Source organism: Colius striatus, chromosome 4 (assembly GCF_028858725.1).
Source record: "Colius striatus isolate bColStr4 chromosome 4, bColStr4.1.hap1, whole genome shotgun sequence".
NCBI classification, from domain to species: Eukaryota; Metazoa; Chordata; class Aves; order Coliiformes; family Coliidae; genus Colius; species Colius striatus.
In genome coordinates, this window is record NC_084762.1 from 83,862,133 (window position 1) to 83,882,570 (window position 20,438).

Sequence of the window (20,438 nt, forward strand, 5' to 3'; positions counted from 1 at the left end):
TGATGAGAAGTTTGTGTTTGTGTTAACTCCATATACTTCCTTCGTGATGTACCACCTTGCCATCCCTGCCCAGGTTTTGACTGTTCTGGGGACAGAGACTTTCTATTTCCAATGCTGCCATGTGCCAGTCTCTGCTAATCTTTACCAGAACTCTCCTCTCTTTTGCTCTGCTTTCCACCAGTAAATCAGTAGACTACAAGTATGATGTTCTAGTTCAAGTCATGATAAAGCTCCTATAATCTTGAAACACATCAGAAATTCATCCTACATTCCTACTTTTTTTGGTGAATCTCCGTTTTCTTGCTTATTTCCTTGATCTGCCTTACCTCTTTCCCCACAGAGCTGTTGAAGGATCTTTGGTTTGTTTTGAAGTCATCTCCTCTGAGGTAGCAGTGCTTCCGTTAAAGTTGTTTTGGATGGTTTAAATGAACTCTACCTTTGTGCAGGTGCCTCTGAATGCACAGTCACCATCACATAGATGGGGTATGGGCCTGCATTCGCTTCAGTGGACTGTGGGCATCTGTTCTTCTGAGTCGGTGGACATAAAATCAATTAAAAAAATCAGCCAGTTTTATATTGGAAGTCACTCCCCTAAGGTCTAAGGGGAAGGTCCACTCCAATGCAGACAGGCAGTACAGTGCTCAAACCTCACTCCAGCAGGGTATAAACTACAAACTGCACAAAAGGAAACAGAGGAAAGTTATTTTTTTCAGTCCTTTTTTTTGAGCAATAGATTCCTGTACTAGAGAAAAAAAGGGGTTACGGCGGTGGGAATTCCTAAGTGAAATGTAAAAGGACTGGGTTTAGCTTACTGAGTATAAATTTTGCCTTTAACAGTGAATTTCCTTTTTTTTTACTCCCTAAACTTATAGGACACAGGATTAGCAAAGTTTTACTTGCTTTTCCCAGACCTGAATTTTGGCCTGCAGAACAGTATTAGATTTCCAATATCTCTGTGTGATTTTTTTCTAAAGACTCTTTAAACAGAGAGGGAGTTTTATTGGGCAATAAAATGACCTTTTTTTTTTTTTGCTGTACAACTGAAACCTTACACAAATACAGAAAGTTTCATAATACCTCAGAGGTCTTTTTTTTTTCTGCACTCACAGCAATGTAATTGATGTTAGAATCAAACTTCTGTACATTGGCTCCTTCTCATCAATAGCAAATACAATTCATAGAAATAAAAATATATATCTGCAAGTTCAGAATTGGAGGTGAGTGGATTTTAAAAATTTAGTCACATTATTTTACCAAAAAGTAGGTTTAAAAATTCTTCTTGAGTAAGTGGTGTTTTATGGCAGGAAAACCCAGATATATGAACACCTTGCATTTATGAAAGTGCTTTCTTGATTTTTTCTGAAGTCTTACAGCTGTAGCCATTCAGAAGGAGAGAAAGCAGTCTTGGTTTCAGCTGCACAGTAGAACAGGGCTGTGCTTGTGTTGTGATACAGCTTCCAAATTCCAGCGTGGTTTATAGCCCGTTGAATGGCAAGATCTAGTTCCAGCCAGAACAGCTGGGATCTTACCCTTGTTCGAGCTTTCTTACGCTATTGCAGGTCATAGAATCATAGAATCGCTTCAGTTGGAAAAGACCTTTAAGATCATTGAGTCCAACCACTAACCTCATTCTGCCAAGCCCACCACTAAACCATGTCCCTCATCACCTCATCTACGTGTCTTTTAAATATCTCCGGGGATGTTGACTCCATCTTAGGTAGTCCAGGCTCTCACTCTTAGACTTACACTTTTTTATAGTCCAGGCTCTCTAAAAGGAAGACTGTTGTCTGAAAAACTTATTTGCAGAATGGCTGAAATCTGAAAAAGAGTATATTGTCTATAAAAAAGACGTAAGGTTAGAGGCCAGTACAGAAAAGTCACAGCATTTTTAACTGCTTTTGCTCTCGATGATAAAAGCATTTTGTACTGTTAGATTTAGTTGCAATATCCGTTTCACCTGAAAAGCCTCGAAGGGGTCCTCTGAAGCTGTTGGCTTTACAACAGCAGCAGCATTGTTGCCCCAAGCACACTGGAGATGCTGCTGCCTGCTCTGCAAACCCTTCCCCGCGCTCCTCCATCGCTTTGCCTGTTGCTGCTCAAGACACAAGCTGGCTTCCTTTCATCATAGGAGCAACTGATTTGGGAAGCATGTTGCATTAAAGCCAAGGCTCTGTTTAGCTAGTCAAACACATGGAAAAACAATTGCACTTTTGTCTGTGCAAACAGAGAGCAGCTGTTTGTCTCCAATGTCTCCCTGCTCGCGCAGTCTTGGTAGCAGAGGCTGCTGCGGGTGCCCTGCATGGGTCTGACTGCCTCGGAACTCCCTCTTTTGGACTAGTTTAGGGATTGTTTTTAACTAACATGGGCATTACAGTTAATGAACATAGCTTAATTCTATTTGACTTTGTAAGTAGATTGATACATAATTTTTAAGTTCTTTACTTAAGCAGCTCTGGTTTGCGTGTAGACATAACAGAAAAAAAACCCAAAAGAACACAAAAAGCTCAACCAAAGCATAAAAATGCAATATTTCTAAGCTAAGAATCCGCGTTCTGCTGCTGCTGATGCAGTATTTCACCCAGAGCTACTTTTAGTCATTCAAGTTATTTAACATTTTTAGAGCTGTTCTGCGGTAGGTATCAAATTGCAGTATACAATAAAAAAACACTTATAAAGTTAAGCATGCAGTCTCTGCTTTGCTTTCCTGATGTGGCCCAGCCCAGCTCAGCCTAAGCTGTGAGTATTTCTCTCTGGGACCCAGATTAAGTCAGTCATTTTACACACCAATTCCCAATTAGGGCCACTAGAAGCAGTGACTTATATTTCCCTATTCTGTATTTATGGAAGGTTTGCATTTCAGGATATTAGATCCATATGTTATTACCCTCTAGGTGCCTACAGATAGCTTTAATTTATCTACGTCTTTCCTCTTTGCTCTGTTGCCATTTGTCTGACCACTCAGGCAATCTGTTGGGGAAAGTCTGTGGCTACAGAGACAAGACTTGTGTGCAGACCGAAAGCTGCCTGTCCCAAAACAAGACTTGTTCTCATGGACTATTAGGTCAGCTCTTTCCCCCCTCTAATTTATCCACTCTATTTGTGGAGTTTGAACAGCAATGGTTTCATTCCATCCCTGATGAAAAAAAAAGACTTAAATTCCCTTTGATTCCCATCAGTGGGGAGGAAGGGAGAGACTATCTGAACCAGTGATGAGGCCCTTTGAGAATCTATGACCTTTAATATTATGTGAATTACTATATTACATTTTAAAGATATATATCATTTATTAGATATATTTATTGTTTCTTATATGATATAGTTTTTATAGTACACTTTAATTTCAGGGGTTTTTTTTCAGTTAGAGACCAAAGAGTTTGGAATACAATTATAAGGAAAAAAGTAAATAAGAAAAAGTAATGAATGTATGTAATGAAAATATGAAATGAAGCCTTCTTTAGGCAAACCATCCATGCCAAACTGCAGCCACAGACCAAGATGGAGAACCAGAATTACATGTTTAGGTTTGTAATTCTGTAAATGGAGTGGGTTTTCTCTGCCATGCCTTGTACCATGCTCTACTGGTACCCATTTTCTAGCCCAGCGATGGGAGAATGAGCCAGCTGAACATTGGTGTAAAGATTGAGCAAGAAATGTGTTCCTCTAGGGAAAAAATCCTGTATTTATGCAAGACCTGGACACTTGCCTACTCCCACACCACCCCCTCTACAGCCAATTGCACATTTGCTAGAGATATTTACAGAGCTGAACACACAGCTGCAATTTATTCTGTTTCATCCAGTAACCTCAATTATGTAGAAAAGGACATTGCATGGTTTTTAACCTTCCGGTGACATGCAGTAGGTTTTGAATTAAGTTCCAGCTTTGATTTGCTAATCCTAGCAAGATTGCATGAATCCTTAAAAAAAATATTACAATCTAAATGGAAACACTGATTTTAGGACCTTGGGTTTTCATCTCTTTTCCTCATTGCAATGTGACAATGTAAAGCTTAGCAGAATGGGATCTAATACGTCAGTGCTGCCTGTGTTCGCTTTTGTTTAGGTTAGTCTTGTATCTTAGGCTCTTCTGTGGCAGCACCTTCAGCATCTCTGTGGCCTGGACTCTTTGCTGAGCAGTCAAGCGCTGCACCTTCTCCTCCTTCTGGCGCCTCAGTTTTCTCTGTTTGTTCCTTCTACCATAATGTCCAACTTGCCATGGATTTAACTGGGACTTTAAGTTATCTGAAAACTTAAGCTGCAGTTTACTGATCTAAGTGTAAGCTGCTGCCAAAAAGTTTGATCCTATCTTCACCTCCTTTTCTTCTCCCTCTTTCTCTTTGCCTCCAGCCAGATACTTATCTAGTGCCTCCTTCCTCCAATCCATGTCAAGCACATCAGGGAACTTATTTTGCCTGGAGACAAATCCTTTCATTTCTTTGTTTCTGCTGGCACAAGATGAGAAGGCAGTGATGCCTTGCTTTGGCTCATTGCTCTGCAGAGCCAGCACAAAGGGACAGGAGCACCTCTTGAGAGAGCAGGCGCTGAGTCCTGCTATGAACCCTCTGGCCCTTTGGAAGTGGTTTGATATCTGGATCCACAGAGTCATTGTCAGTTCAGGCCAAGGGTATCTGCCAGCAGAAAGGGTTGTGGGCTCCCAGATCGGGTTACTGATCCAGCTTTGAATCAGCAAACTTCTCCCCCACCCCCAAGTTTCTTTTAAAGTAAAATTAATTCTTTCATCTCCAAGGAGAGGGAAGCCTCATTCTCTGGTGTTGTCACTAAGAATTTTGTGTACAAACTCATGGCACTGTGTATGAAGTAGAAGGCAATGATGTGGTAATTAGCTCAGGAGATTTATTCAAGAGATCTTAACAAGCAGAGCAAAGCTGCATAATTACCGACTTGCAAATACTCCTTTTTAAATGGTAACTCCATTTTTTTGTTCCCCTTTGACAAAATAATGGCCTTAGGTGGGAGTGTTTACTTTCACTCACCTCCCAACTCCTTCTTATTTCATGTTTAAATTACATTTTAAAATAATGCCTTGACTTCCCTCTGTTTGCTTGAGAGGCAGCAGCAGTTCCCAGCATCCCCAGGGGAGCAAGGGGAATGTGAAGGAAGGGAAACCCATTCGAAGAGTAGATCTTTCTTGAACATGTTGGAAGCTTGGATGCCCCTTTTCCCCTTGCTGAGGTTTGAAAACCTCTGTTTCAGATGCTGCATTACTGTAGTACCAAAGCCTTCTGCAAATTTTGCTGAAATGTGTCAGCAAGACAAGCCAAGCCAAAGCAGGTATATCACCATTTTAAACACGCGATGGCAAACAATATCATTTCTTCTTTTGCATTGCTTTTCCCCTCAGTTTCAGCAGGTCAGTAACCTTCACAGCTGAGAGCTGTGGCCATACCACAGGAATCGACCAGTAAGTTTTCTATCTTAGAACCAGCCCAAAGTTTTTTATAGTATCTATAACAGCTCGAGTTCTTGGATATTCTTCTAGAGACATCTCCAGGTCACTGACAATTGCAAAAGGTTAATTCTTCAGCCTTAATTTGCATGGGTGCCTGCAAGGAATGGTTGCTACTGATGACATGGCCTGATATTTAATAGAATTAAGGATCTTGCAGGTCTCTTTTGGAGTTTACACACAGAAAATTGATGGTTTTGCTAACCAGACATGAAGAACTTCACTTCTCGGCCTTTTGGCTAAGATCAAGTGTAGTGTAGTAACTTTTCCTCTGGAAGAGTGTGGTGAGTTTCAGAATACCATAATGAAACAATTATAAGCTTGAGCTACTCAAATTTGCCAGCTGACCTTTGTCCCTACAGGATTAGTAGGACATGAGAAAAGCATTTATTTATAATTACCGAGGGTATCTCTGTAACAGAAATGTAAGCAGGCTGTTTCTGCAACAGATTTTACTTTAATTTTCATTAGCAAGAAGAAAAGAAAAACACCGCTAACATTGGACTATTCTGTTTCAAAGAGTTTTATTGTCAATTCTGGTATCAATTTTATTCTGTGGAATTGTCAAAATACACTTTTCCTTAGACAGCTCTGTAGGAAGTTATAGTTAGAAGCTTTTATTTCAGTTCTTAAAAAAATTACTCAAGAGTTTTCCAAGGTTGAGAATTACTCCCACGTTTGCCTGAATTCATCATTTCTATTTGATGCTAGTAAGTTTTTAAAAAACCTCAAACTCAACAAAAAAGAAACTAATATGTATTTCTATGCATTTTGGAAATGGCTTGTCTTAAAGTAAAAATTATCTGTGTGTCTTTGGCATTACATCAGATGATAAGAAGAAATACTAGTCAAGGCAGCATGCCCTAAACTATCAGGTTTATGTAAATCCATGTGTGTACAAATGAACTGAGCAAAGAGTTAAATCTGCTCAGCCTCATGGTGGACTATTGAGCCAGCCCTGATTTCACACAGCTTTCCCAACAACTGCATGTTTCTGTGCAATGTGCTAATAACTTTTGAAGGACCTTGATTTCAAAGGTATCTGCTTTGCAGCAGGAGGTGGTTTGAGCAGCCAGCTGCTTGAAATCTGTTTCAGATCTGAACTGAGTCCAGGGGTTAAATCCTGGCAGCTCCAGAACTAAACATCAGTGCAAAGCTGGATTTCACTCCCTCTTTCTCCAGCGTTTTTAAAGAATTTCCTTCATGCAGTTGCCACATGTACAGTAATACTCACACCTTCAATGGAAATGACTTGGTGGAAATGTTTTCAGCATCTCTTCGTGCTGTTAAAGCCTAATGCCAACACAACTATGCTGAGGAGCCCAGAACTGGACACAGGACTCCAGATGAGGCCTCACCAGGGCAGAGTAGAGGGGAAGAACCTCCCTTGACCTGCTGGCCACACTCTTCTTGATGCATCCCAGGATGCCATTGGCCTTCTTGGCCACGAGGGCACATTGCTGGCTCATGGTTAGTTTATTATCAATCAGGACTCCCAGGCCTCTCTCTGCAGAGCTGCTCTTCAGCAGTTCAACCCCCAGCCTGTACTGGTGCATGGGGTTGTTCCTTCCCAGATGCAGGACTCTGCACTTGTCCTTGTTGAACCTCATGAGGTTCCTCTCTGCCCAACTGTCAAACCGGTCGAGATCCCACTGAATGGCAGCACAGCCTTCTGGGGAATCAGCCAGTCCTCCCACTTTGGTGTCATCAGCCAACTTGCTGAGGGTACACTCTGTCCCCTCATCCAGGTCGTTGATGAAGATGTTGAACAAGACTGGCCCCAGAACCGATCCCTGTGGAACTCCACTGGCCACAGGCCTCCAACTTGATTCTGTGCCATTGATCACCACCCTCTGGGCTCTGTCATTCAGCCAGCAAATCTAGCTTTGTATTCAAGAATTTGTATTTGGTAACATTGATTTCTTTGGTACCTACTTTATCTGTATTTGTAATAGTGTTTATACTCTCTTTCTTAAAGAGAAGTTATCCAAAAATCCCCAGAGAGGTTTCTGAACACTATTCCCGACCCTGAAATGGAAATGATGGGTCCAGATAGAATCACAGAATGGTAGGGGTTGGAAGGGACCTTTAGAGATCATCTAGTCCAACTCCCTACTAAAACAGGACCACCTAGAATAGAATTAGAGTGTTAACCCTCGGCCACTGAAATGGGGTGCAGATGTTTGCAGCTGTGGAGAAGGGCAGCCCTTCACCCACCCCAGCCACCCTGCCTCCTGTGTGCTGGCACAGGCATTTGTGATCCTCTTCATTTCAAGATTTTTTTTAACTGTATGTCAAATTAAAGTGGCTGTGTAATCATGATCTTATCATACTGGTTTGAGATGTGTCATCTGCTGACTCGAAGTAGCTGTTACTTGCTTTGTGACCAGTGATGAATGGTACTGTTCACTGTATCTGTAAATTTAAATGCCCCAAAGAGCTTTGCAGTCATCACATAAGCCAAAATCTGCCATGGGAATTTTCAACTCTTTCACAGCACCCTTCTAAAAAGTGTGCCTAGAAAAAGGAAATTCGTAAAGCATTTTTAGAAATATGTGTTAAGTTGAAAAAAGTCCAGCAAGCAAGGCCTGGGAACCAAAGCCTACTGAGCAAACAGCTTCTGAACATCTACGCTAACTGCTTATCCTCAAATCATATTCTGTAGCATTCATAAATATTAAAGTCACCCTGGGACAGATGCTGAGTTAAGAATTAGTGCCAGGTCTGCCATGTTTTTATTCAGTCGTTGGCTGTAGGGTAGTTGTGCAGTCCTGGTGTCCCTCGGGAGCATCCCATCCCACAGCTGTGCTCATGGCAACCTTGGGCATGGCACCCCTGGCCACCGCAGCCCTTGGCATGGCAGCACTTGGCATGGCAGCTCTGGGCATGGCAGCTCTGTGCATGACAGCCTCGGGCACAGGGGGCTCTCATCCGGTGGCAGCACGAGCACCCTGTGCCAGGGAGAAGGTGGTGGCTTGGCCAATGGGCAGTCCCAGGAAGTGCAGCTGGGCGTGGATGTGCACTTCCAGGGCTGCTTGGCAAGACCAAGGAGAGGTCAGCAGCCAAAGCTTGCAGTGGAGGGAAGAGCAATAACCAGTGAGGGGGAGGAAGAGTTGTGCAGTTCCAAGTACAGCACAATCTGGATTTTGGTCATTAAATATTATGGTATCTAATTATATTTCCTCTTCTCACCATCTTCAGTTTGATGGGAAATGGCATGACAAGTCTACTGGCTTTTTTAAGCTTTACATTCCCAGATACTTTCAGTTCAAGTGTAAGCCCAACTTTAAAATTCTCCTTTTCCCGGGAACACCTGGATTTGGTTAAACCTGCTGCATGTGCAAGTGAAAGCTCACAGAAAGACAGAGATGCCTTTTCTGCTGTCCCTTCTTCTGTGGGCTGCTGTGTGCTAAGGTGGGAAATTGAAATACTTAACAATAAATGTTTATTACTGTAACATTTAAATGTTCAGAATTAATGGAGAGAACCTTTTCATTTCAGTGCGACTTTATTTAACTGTTATTGTTTCTGTGGTTTTTAGATCGCCACATCCTGACCAACAAAATCGTTGGAATTTATTCTGGGCTTTGTCATTTCTTGAAGTCTGAGGGATAAAAATGGATGCTTATCTCCTGTCAGGCTCCTTGGAGAGCTATGAGGAAATAAGCAATAAAAGGCTCTTCGAGGCTCTTTTAACTTTAGTTTATTGTCTATTATAGTTAGCGATGTGTGGAAACCAAAAGAGAAATTGTACATGTTTATAGTTACAAAGCCCATAACAGCTGTAGCTGTGAGCTGAGCACTTACAGCTTTTTGAAATGTGTTTTTATAAGTGTAACATTAAATCATCTCAATTTTGTAAACCAATCTCCTTAAGGAAATTCCTGAGATATGTGGGTGGATGTACTCAGTCAGGGCTGGTTTGTGGGTGCTCATTCACTCTCGCTCATTTAGTAATTCCACCAAGAGAGCAACGCACAGCATGGGCTTCCTTGGGACAGGGTTGATGGCCAGTATGCACAAAGCAGCACTGCAGTTCATTTCTCCTTGCTGGATACAGCTCTGGATGGAAAACCAGGGTGGGAAGAAACAAACTGAGTTAGTCAAGGGCACACAGCATCCCAAAGGACTCAGGAGTGTGCACACTTCCCTCCCCTTGTCAGGGCTGGAGAATGCAGCAAATGGCTCCACATTTCTTTATCCCTGAGGGAGGTGGAACTGGGATTAGCAGAGACTCAGCTCTTGAGTACACTGGCCGAGTGATGGCCATGGAGGGAGTGTTTTGCCCCCAGAGTGACTGGCTCTTTATTGTCCTCTCCTGTTCTTCATGAGTCTTTTCATGTAATTTTAGGGCAGAAGTACTCTCTCCTGTGCTTTTTCCTCCTTTCTGCATTTCTCTGTCTGGACTGGGTGAACTTTTTACATCTAATCCTCACTCCTGAAAATGGTGAAACTAATAAGCCATTTGGATCCAGTGCAAAAGGTGGCACGAAGGGGCTGTTCTCATCCCATATGCACTGCTGATTAATAATATCACCAAGAGAGTACACGGAGACAAACACACTGAGAACACAGATGTGTTAGCTCTTGCCTTTTGCATGAGAAATTCGCTCTTTGGCATCTAAATTACTGTTGACTACTGCAGTGCCTATACCATCCGCATTTACACCATTGCAGCTCTGCTGTCACTGGCTGACTGGTCTGGAAAGTCTGTTCCTCTGCCAAGAACATTCCCTGGAGGCCTCTGAATGCCCCTGACACGAGCCAGCATGCAGATTTCTCCGTCATAGGCTGGCATGCCTGGCCCTCCAGGCACTGGGATTCCAGTAACTGGAGAGGTCTGAGAATATGCAGCAGTAAAACAAACGTCAGCCATTCAACTTCCAAAAATTGCATTAAGGCAGAAGAGACAATGTTATTTCTGCAGGTCTGTTTTAAATCAACCCAAGTATTATTCTGAAGCCAGAGCTATAATTCAGTAAAACTTGATACAATCTTGGAAAGTCATAGAAAGTGTTAGGAAATACTGCTGGAAGTTGAGAGACCTACAGATACTGCAGTAATCTGCATTTTAAACTAAATAGATTTGCCTCTTAAAAACTAACTGAGGCCCATTGCAGAGGAAGATGGGTTACCTTTTCAACCAAAATCCTTAAAATTCAGAAGGCTTCGTCTGTATGCAAAACCTGAACTGTTTTCCCTGTGTTACTTGCAGCTGAAATATAGCATATGACTGCATAGAAAAGATACATCCTTACTGCCATGGAAGTTGGCTAAATAGTGATTGCTGATTGCCATACTTGGATGGTCATTTAAGCTACCAGTAAAGTTGACTTCCAGGATCTTCAGCTTGGGAGAATAGTTCTGAGGGTAGGGGGTAAGGTGCAAGAAAGAGGTCTGCCCTCCTTTTAGGGGCTGCTGCTGCTGCTCTTCCCATGCAGAGATTAAAATGATCAGTGCTATTTTTGATTAAATGTTAATTTTTTGGATTGGCTTTGCTTCCTCTATAATTTTCCTTAACCGGAACATCGATAGCTACATTCTGTACTTTTTGCACAAAGAGCTTCACCACACGTTTTAACTTGAGAGGGAAGGTAGCTGATGCACAGAAGTGAAAGGACTTGGCTTGTGAGAAAACCCGTTGTAGATCTAGCATTGGAAGACACCAGAACTCTGCTCACCTCTCCTGCATATGTTTCTGTGGTTTATTTCTGCCTAAATAGGAAAGGTAAAAATATAAAATGAAGCATGAATATTTCTAGTGATACTCCCTTCATAGCTTTTCTTACAGACTTTGGGTGACTTAAGAGTAAGATAACCTTGTAGCGAATGTATTGTTTTCATTGAAACATCAGGGTGATAGTGTTGCTTTAGGCTCCGTATTTTTATCATTAAAAACGTGGATGTAGACACTACACATTTTTGGCCCTTTTTATCACATACTGTAATGCTATGATTAGATACAGAGAAGGCTTAATCTTTTTGAGGAACTGGGGTTGTTTGTCTTTTCCTCCACAGTTTTTTCCAATGTTGATATTACTGTTTCTCTGATTAACTCTTTTATGATATACAGTGGTGTTGGTCAGAATATATCTATCATGATGTTCTGGGCAGAAAATGGCCTCTGAGGATACAAGACTTTCAATGTTTGAATTTGTTATAGCTTTTAAAAACAGAATATTAGCATATTTGTAATTAAGTAATGAGCTGTATTTGCTGAAGAAAACCAAAACTTGTTCACATAAATATTAAAAATAATTAAATCTATGTAGGAACATTTCCTGAAAATGACAGTACATCTTAATCTGTCCTAGTACTGACTTCACCATCCATGATACTGTTTCCTAGAACTTGGATCCTTTGGGTTCGCATTGTACTGGTGGAGGTTTTGGCATTGACCCTAGTGAAGTCATCATCCAGACTTTGCCCTGAGCCTGGAAACGATGCATATTTTTATCATGGCTACCAAGAGCTGTCTAAAATGGTTTCTATGGAAGTGTTGAAGGCAAACTAAGCATAATAGACTCTTTGCAATGGCCAGAGCTGTCTTATCCCATATTGTTTGCAAAGGACTGTTGATATCTGAAACCATAATTCTTATAAGAAAAGTATTGTTATAAGAAAAATAATTTATGTAGGACTTAAGATCCCACAGATTTGGGAGTGCAGTGATATTTCAAAAATATTTACAGAATGTTAACTTGACAGATTAATTCTAAGAGACATGTTTTTCTTAAGAGGGTTGATGGTGTGAAGAGTTCTGGAGGTCTCACACGCCCAGGAATTGGTAGCACATGCATGTAAATAACCTTACAAAGGAAATCCAATGGGTAACTTTTTTTGCTGCCTGCCTTTCTCCTCAGGTTTGCCAATTTGTCGTATCTGTCAACGGCCTCAACGTTCTCCATGTGGATTACAGGACAGTGAGCAACCTCATCCTGACCGGCCCTCGAACGATTGTGATGGAAGTGATGGAAGAAATAGAGTCCTGAGAAGGAAGAAACCCTCTGACTGGACATTTTTGTGAGAAATAGTGACGACTATGGAGCAGCATGACACAAGGAGGCAGAACATGGCTGTGTCTAAATAGATGATTTTGCTTTTAGGGAAGGGGGGGGGTCTATTTCATTTAACAATAATAGCACGGGTGATTTTGCTAAGAAGTGAGCAATAGATTCCATCATATTTTCACTGAGGACTTTTCTTTGCCCGATGGAGACAGGGCTCAGGCCCAGCCGTGTCCGTAGCAGTCAGGATGGTTTCCCACCTAAGAGGCCGTGCAGATTTCCTCACAGTCTGCCATTGGATCAAAGCGCTTCAGGAGATGAAAGAACCAGCGCTGTAGGGTCAGGATGTCCCAGATGGTTTGCATGACATATTTATGTTGGTAAACATCCTCCTGGTGTCCAGCTTTGTCTTGGGAGCACGTGCTGTCACCACCGCTCTCTCCGTGGGTCAAGCTGACTAAATGCTGGTTTGATTGCAGTCAGATGCAAACAAACTGCCAATGCATGTTAAAAAAAGTGTCCCTTTTGGGATGAGTGTTTGGGCCTGACCAACTACACGGATTAGTCTAGAAAGGAAAATCATCCAAATGGAAAAGTGTGCAGTACTTTTACAAAATCAGACCCTGAAAATTAGGGTTGTTGTGGGTTTTTTTTCTTAGGTGCCTATGCATTGTTTTAGGTGCTAAGTATAAAATGTTGATTTGGGTTTTTTTCTTTACCTGTAAAAGAAAGATGTCTCAGCCTTACTGTTCATCACTTTGGAGAAATTTTGGACCCCTTTATTTCTAGAAAAAGAGTGTTTGCTGGGTTGAAGTGGGAAATTCACAATGTTAGCATTAGCAATGGTACATGCATATGCTCCAGTAGAGAAAGTACACTTCAAATTGAAGCAATGTGCTTGAATGTACATTAAGCTTGTCAGCACTTTCCAATCATCAAATGTTTTGCAAACTAGAGACTTGCCACATGAGTTGCGTTACTAATAAAACATTGTATTTAACTGACTCTTTTTCAAACAGTAGTATTTCTTTGTTGATGAATTAATTAAACAAATGGATGTCAGAAGGTTGGGACATCACTTTTTTCTCTTGTACTCAGTGATGGGACAAGGGGTAATGGAAAGAAGCTGGAACACAAAAAGTTGCACTTAAACATAAAGGGCAGGTGTCAGGACGATGGAGCCAATGTCCAATGTTAGGACAAGGGGCAGTGGGTACAAGCTGTAACACAAGAGGTTCCAAAGAAACACAAGGAAAAATTTCTTCCCTGTTCAGGTGCAGGAGCACTGCCACAGGCTGTCCAGATGGGTTGTTGAATCTCCTCTGCAGGAATTCAAAACCCACTTAGATGAGTTCCTGTGTGACCTACTCTAGGTGGTCCTGCTCTGGCAGAGGGTTGGACTAGATGATCTTTCGAGGTGCCTTCCAACCCTTAAGATTCTGTGATTCTGTGAAATCTTTTTAAAAATGTAGATAGGAATTCCATGTTCTGCAGAATTAGATGACTCCTCAGCTGAATGGCAAGTGGATTGCATGGGTTTTCTTTCGTCTTTGAACTGAATAAATACATCCTTGTCCACAAAACTATGAATATATATTCCAGACATTCTCTGCTGTCTAAATTTTACAATTAGATGTTGACTTTCTATATGAATACACACAAATTCTTCAGTTATGGGGTAGGGAAGATATTTTTAGCTCAAATATCTATTTTACATTAAATTTTTTCTCACTAAATACATTGCTCTTGCAGTATGTTTTTCAGTCACTCAAACACTTTTACAGCAGAGATACAGCAAGTCTTCCAAATCATAGGCCTGCAGCTTTGTATGTAGAAGTCCGTGTGTTCTGTTTTTCTGATATAGTTTATCAGTGGTTGATTTTTTACCATGAAAACTTCTCATATTCTGCTAATAGGCAGAAGTGCAGGGGCTATAAAACCACAACCACTGACTAGATACCAGCCAGGCACGAAAGTATTTAGAGGATTCTTTCAAACTGTTATTTAGTATGACAGTTGTTTATCTTAACTGTACTCCGAAAAATACTGGAACACATGTATAACCTGGGGGAGATTATATTCTACAGTTCATCTAAAGTGAGGCCAGTCTTTTTCAACGTCTTCATCAACGACCTGGATGAGGGGACAGAGTATACCCTCAACAAATTCGCTGATGACACCAAACTGGGAGGACTGGCTGATCCCCAGAAGGCTGTGCTGCCATTCAGCAGGATCTTGACCAGCTTGAGAGTTGGGCAGGGCGGAACCTCCTGAGGTTCAACAAGGACAAGTGCAGAGTCTTGCACCTGGGAATGAACAACCCCATGCACCAGTACAGGCTGGCGGTCCAACTGCTGAACTGCCTCTGACACAGGCTAATATTAGCTCTAATGAATTGGCAGATGCAGATGAACATACGGTTTGTTACTAGAGGGACTCACATGCTCCCTTCTCTCTGGAAGCATTCAGAGCTTCCAGGTTCTAAGGACTAATTCTCCAAGTCAAATCTTCCAATATCTGAAGAGACAGATTGGCTGATGTCCTGAACAGCAGTAAATACGAGGAAAGACTGTGGGAACTGGGGCTGTTTAGTCTGGAGAAAAGGAGATTGAGGGGAGATCTTATTAACATTTACAAATATAGGGTGAGTGTCATGAGGTTGGGACATCTCTTTTTTCTAAAGTAGATAGTAACAGGACAAGGGGTAATGGGATGAAGCTGGAACACAAAAAGTTCCCCTTGAATATAAGAAAAAACTATTTCACTGTTCAGGTGAGGGAGCCCTGGCACAGGCTGCCCAGAGGGGTTGTGGAGTCTCCTTCCTTGGAGGTCTTCAAGACTCACCTGGATATGTTCCTATGTGACTTCAGGGGGGTTGGACTAGATGATCTCTAAAGGTCCCTTCCAACCCCTACCATTCTATGATTCTATGAAATAGTTCAGCACATAATGTTATATGAGGTTGTAACAGCTCTTGATGGTATGTGTCAGTATGATTTTATGAATCCAGGAATGGTTCTCCAAATACTTTTGTTTTCTTTTTTGCCTGTTTGGGTTTTTTTGGGGATGGGGTTGGGATTGATGGTTGCTATATACTTTGTACCACTTCAAAATATAAATTGCACATGTTAGGTTAGGATAAATATTAAAATGGGAAGGATTTTCTGAGCAAAATGCTAATGATTCTCTCTAATGCCATTGTGAATTCTTCCATCTTACATCTCTTGCCTTAGTTAATATTCTGCTACAAGTTCCCCGTAGCTTGCAGATAATTAAGGAACTGGGTCAGAATTTAGCTTAATAATGCATTACAGAGTGCACTTTAGACTCGAGCAAAAAGAGTGGGAATGGGGGCAGGGAGAAATCTGTGCATATCATTGTGTTACAGATTGGAGATGGCATTTTCATTTGCAGGATACATTAATCTCCATCACAATTTGAGCACCATTACTTGCCCTCTGTTTAACAGGGATTTCCATATTGTGTTATCAACTTGATTGGCACTCTGGAATTTCATTAATTCTTTCCCTCTTCAGTTGTGACAAAGGTATTCAAATTATCTCTGCAATGTAATTTTGTATTTTGGAAAAAAGGATGCAAAGTTAACAATTAAGCTATGGATTTTATAATTTCCAATTAAATTGCAGGTTGTCCACACAGAGTGATGCCTACCCTCTGAGGCATCCTGCAGGAGTCAGTGTCAAACTCTCAAGCACATCAGAGGGTACAGAGTTTTGAAGATAATGGAGCACCTTGCTTTCTGCAAAGTACCGGGGGAAGAGTAACATTATTCACAGAAGTTAGGCATTTTAAGAGATGCATGAATATCACAATGTAGACCAAAGCAAGAAATCAAAAAGGAAAAAAACCCTTGATATAAGCAGTAATAACTTCATTTAAAAGACTGACATTTTTGTAAGACCTACTCTCTGGTCACATTTTTGGTTACTGTAGCTCTTGTGAGATCTTCTAATAAATTGTTATGCCTTAATAAAACAGATTAGTGCCATTCTTCTGCACCTGTACATTTGCAAGTCATTTGTGGAACATTTTCCACCAATATAATAGTTAATTAAATTGAAGTAGCAGTTAAGCTAATTGGAGCATTAGTTCAGTGCAGTATTTCTCCTGTATTTCTTCTGTTATATTTCCTACAAGAGACATAATTTTGATGTGTACAAATTACATTGATTTGCACAAATCTATGGAGCCAGATGTGGTACATCCTAGAGTGCTGAGAGAACTGGCAGGGGTGCTCACCAAGCCACTGTCCATTGTTTGTCAGCATTCTGGCTGACTGGGGAGGTCCCATCTCATTGAAAGTCAGCCAATATAACACCCATAGATAAGAAGGGATGAAAGGACCACCTGGGAAATTACAGGCCTGTCAATTTGACTTCAGTACCAGGGAAGCTCATGGAGCAGATCATTCTAAGTTCTAATATGTAGCACATGCAGGACAACCAGGTCATCAGGTGCGGTCAGCATGGCATTTGACACTGTTTCCCACAGTGTTTTCCTGGGGAAATGGCATTTGACACTGTTTCCCACAGCATTCTCCTGGGTGAAAAACTGGATAGATGGTTGGGTCCAACAAGTTGTGATCAGTGGAGTTAAATCCAGTTGGTGGCTGATCACGAGTGATGTCACCTGGGGCTCAGTGCTGGGGCCACTCCTGTTTAACATCTTTAATTAATGATCTGGATGAGGGGATAGAGTGCATCCTTAATAAGTTTGCAGATGACACCAAGCTGGGTGGAAGTGTTCATCTGCTTGAGGGTAGGGAAGCTTTACAGAGAGATCAGATAGGCTGGATGCCTGGGCCAAGGCCAATGCCATGAGTTTCAATAAGGCCAAGTGCTGGATCCTGCACTTGGGCCACAACAACCCCCAGCAGTGCTACTGGCTTGGGGAGGAGTGGCTGGAAAGCTGCCAGGCACAGAGGGACCTGGGAGTGTTCATTGACAGCAGCTGAACGTGAGCCAGCAGTGAGCCCAGGTGGCCAAGAAGGCCAATGGCATCCTGGCCTGTATCAGGAACAATGTTGTCAGCAGGAGCAGGGAGGTGATCATTCTCCTCGACTCGGCTTTGGTGAGGCTGCGCCTTGAATACTGTGTCGTTTTGGGCCCCTTTCTACAAGGACATTGAGGTGCTGGAGAGGATCCAGAGGTGGGCTACCAAGCTAGGAAAGGATTGGGAGCACGTCTCATGTGAGGAACGACTGAGGGATCTGAGGCTGTTTAGCCTGGAGAAAAGAAGGCTTGGGAGACCTTGTCACTGTCTCCAACTACGTGAAAGAAAGTTGTAGTGAGATGGGGGTCGGTCTGTTCTCTCTAATGACAAGCAATAGAACAAGAGGAAACAGCCTTAAGTTGCACCAGGGGAGCTTCAGGCTGGATGTGAGGAGGAATTTCTTTCCTGAAAGGGTTGTCAAGCATTGGAACGGGCTGCCCAGGGAGGTGCTGGAGCCACCATCCCTAGAAGTGTTTAAGAGATGGATGGATGTTGCACTTAGGGAAATGGTCTAGTGGTTGATAGGACTAGGACAAAGGATCTCAAAGGTCATTTCCAGCTGAAATGATTCTGTGATTATCCAGATCAAATACAAATGTGTACTATTGAACACAACTCGTACCATGTCAGATGGAAGCAACTTCAGTCATGAAGTAGTGCAGTAATCCAATTCAGGTGTATTAGAATTTGATTGCTTGCACTTTAGGTCTTCATAGAAGCTGAAAATAAAATTGTTGGCATCAAAAAGATATAGTGGTGGCATAGCAGCATCTGCCATACCAATGAGTCTGTCCCACTACTCATGCAGTAGAAACAGAATCAGCTGTTCCTCTTCCAAATCCTTTAGAAGCTTGTTTCTCTAAGTGTTTTCTTCTTTTTCTGGTTATATCCTCACTAACAACTACAGAGTGCCAGGGATGTGTCAAATGCTATCCCATATGGTCTAATGGTCATGTCACCTTAGTGTGGTGTAGGCCTCTGAGAAAATTGCCTGAGTGTAGTTCAGAGAATAACATGAGATCAGAATTTGGGCATAGTTGTGCCATTTGGCCTTAGGACCAGAGGATGATGCTTGTACCAATTTGATGTACTAACATGGACATAGCCAAAGAGAGTAGTCTGAGGATTAGGAGGAAAAAGGAGTGACTGACTACTTTCTTCATCTGCACTGACAACTGTGATACATGTAGGTTTCCTTTTCTCCGTCGAAAGAGATGGAATAATCAGATTATGGGGTAATGCTCCAATAATTTCAGATAACACTGGGAATTAAATACTATTTTTAATATTAATGTTGCTATTAATACTGTAAATGGTTTTAAATTTAGAGACAGAAAAAACAGAGACATTGAAGTTTGCAAAAATATTTGCCTAATGTGAGACAGACTGATAAATCAATTGTGGCAATTATGAGTGGGCTTTTTTCCAGTGTATAATTAAAACTAGACCACTTGTATAAGTTCAAAAGCCTCCTGTCCTCTGGACAAGCTACCACTGACCCTCTGGTTCTTCCATCCACCATGTCCCTCTGGAACACAGCTTCCCAACCACAGCTGGGCATATAACCACGGTTTGCACTGTAAACTGTAAACGACTGGAGAATTTAATCATCAGGATTTATGTTCTTCTCTTCAGGTTTTAGAGTATCTTATACAGAAAAACAGAAGAAAAAAAAAATTCTGCCTTTATCTGATGATTTTGCAATCAGGAAATGTTGCTTTTCTCCCTTATGTTTCAATGGAACCTTTGATGCATACTTTTCTGTTTGTACCTAAGCATAACTCTGGGAATAGTACTTACCTGCACTTCTCAGGCAAACCTCCACTGGGACTTCCTGGAAAATTTTACCTGAGCAAAACCTGCAATATGATGCCTATTACTAGATTGTAGCTGGAAAATACATAGTATGTACAAGCTATTACTTTTCCTGAAAAAAAAAATAAACCAACAAGTTAGTTTATTTAAAAATTCTCTTTAATGATTTTAAAGTAGGAGCAAAATGAGTGCAGAACTCAGAGAGCACTCATCAAGCTAGTTTGGTGATTGGGTGTGGTATGGAAGGGTTTTGTTCCATTATGTTTCACAGGGGAGAAAAATGTTGTAATTTTATGACTAAATTTACAATTTACATTCTTAACCCTGTCTTCTTAATAAGAACAAAGTTGTAATTAATGTTTTAACATTTGAGAACACTCAAGCATAAAATGCACTAGGAAAGAATAAAGATATTTGTATGTGCACAGAATATTTCAGTTTCAAACCTAACAAGCTACCCAAAGAAAACATTTCCCTTAAAGAAACAATTTTTATTGATATTCTGTAGTAATTTTAAACTTTTCTTCTGTATCTTCAATTTCTAAAATCTTTCTAAAATATTTATATATATGTGCAAACACTGCATGTATTGGCTGAAAGTAAATACCCATGCAGCTGAGCAGACTTTACTGAGCAACTGCTTTGTCAATGGAGTCCAGCAATGGGCTAAACGAAACTCTTCACATTTATTAGCAAAAGTTTAGTTAAGCGTGATGTTGAGCAAAGCCTGGGAAATGTTAAGTGATTCCACTTGGAATAAGTGCTTAGTAGTTTGGAGGATTAGGAACATAATTTCTATTCTCAGAGTGCCCTAAAACCCTTATCTTGCATGCAAAGATAAGATTTTCTTAAAACTCATTTCAGTGTTACAGGTGGACTAACTTTTACAGGTTTATTTGGAAAGGAAGAAACGTGAAAGTGTTTAAGAGTTTAATGTTACACTTTCCTGTTGCCTGTTTTCTTACAAGCACTGCCAGCTCAGCTGCTTTTTCAAGATAACTTACTACACCTTTTGTTTGTTAGTGCTGTTCGGGATGTGTGTGTGCTTTGTTTGTTTTGCCAGAATCAATAACATCCTGCTGAATATGAAACAATTTCAATATTTAATTTTCCATTACACTCCAGTGGGCAAATCTA

General features: G+C 41.2%; 1 protein-coding gene across 1 annotated transcript in view; it reads left to right on the top strand.

The window, feature by feature from the left end:
• Positions 1-13,473, top strand: part of DEPTOR (DEP domain containing MTOR interacting protein) — an 80,556-nt gene extending 67,083 nt beyond the window's left edge. Inside the window, exon 10 of the mRNA XM_061995955.1 lies at positions 12,330-13,473. Within this exon, the coding sequence (XP_061851939.1) occupies positions 12,330-12,458 (129 nt within the window). The 3' untranslated portion in view covers positions 12,459-13,473. The remainder of the gene's footprint in view (positions 1-12,329) is intronic.
• Positions 13,474-20,438: the final 6,965 nt, after the last annotated feature.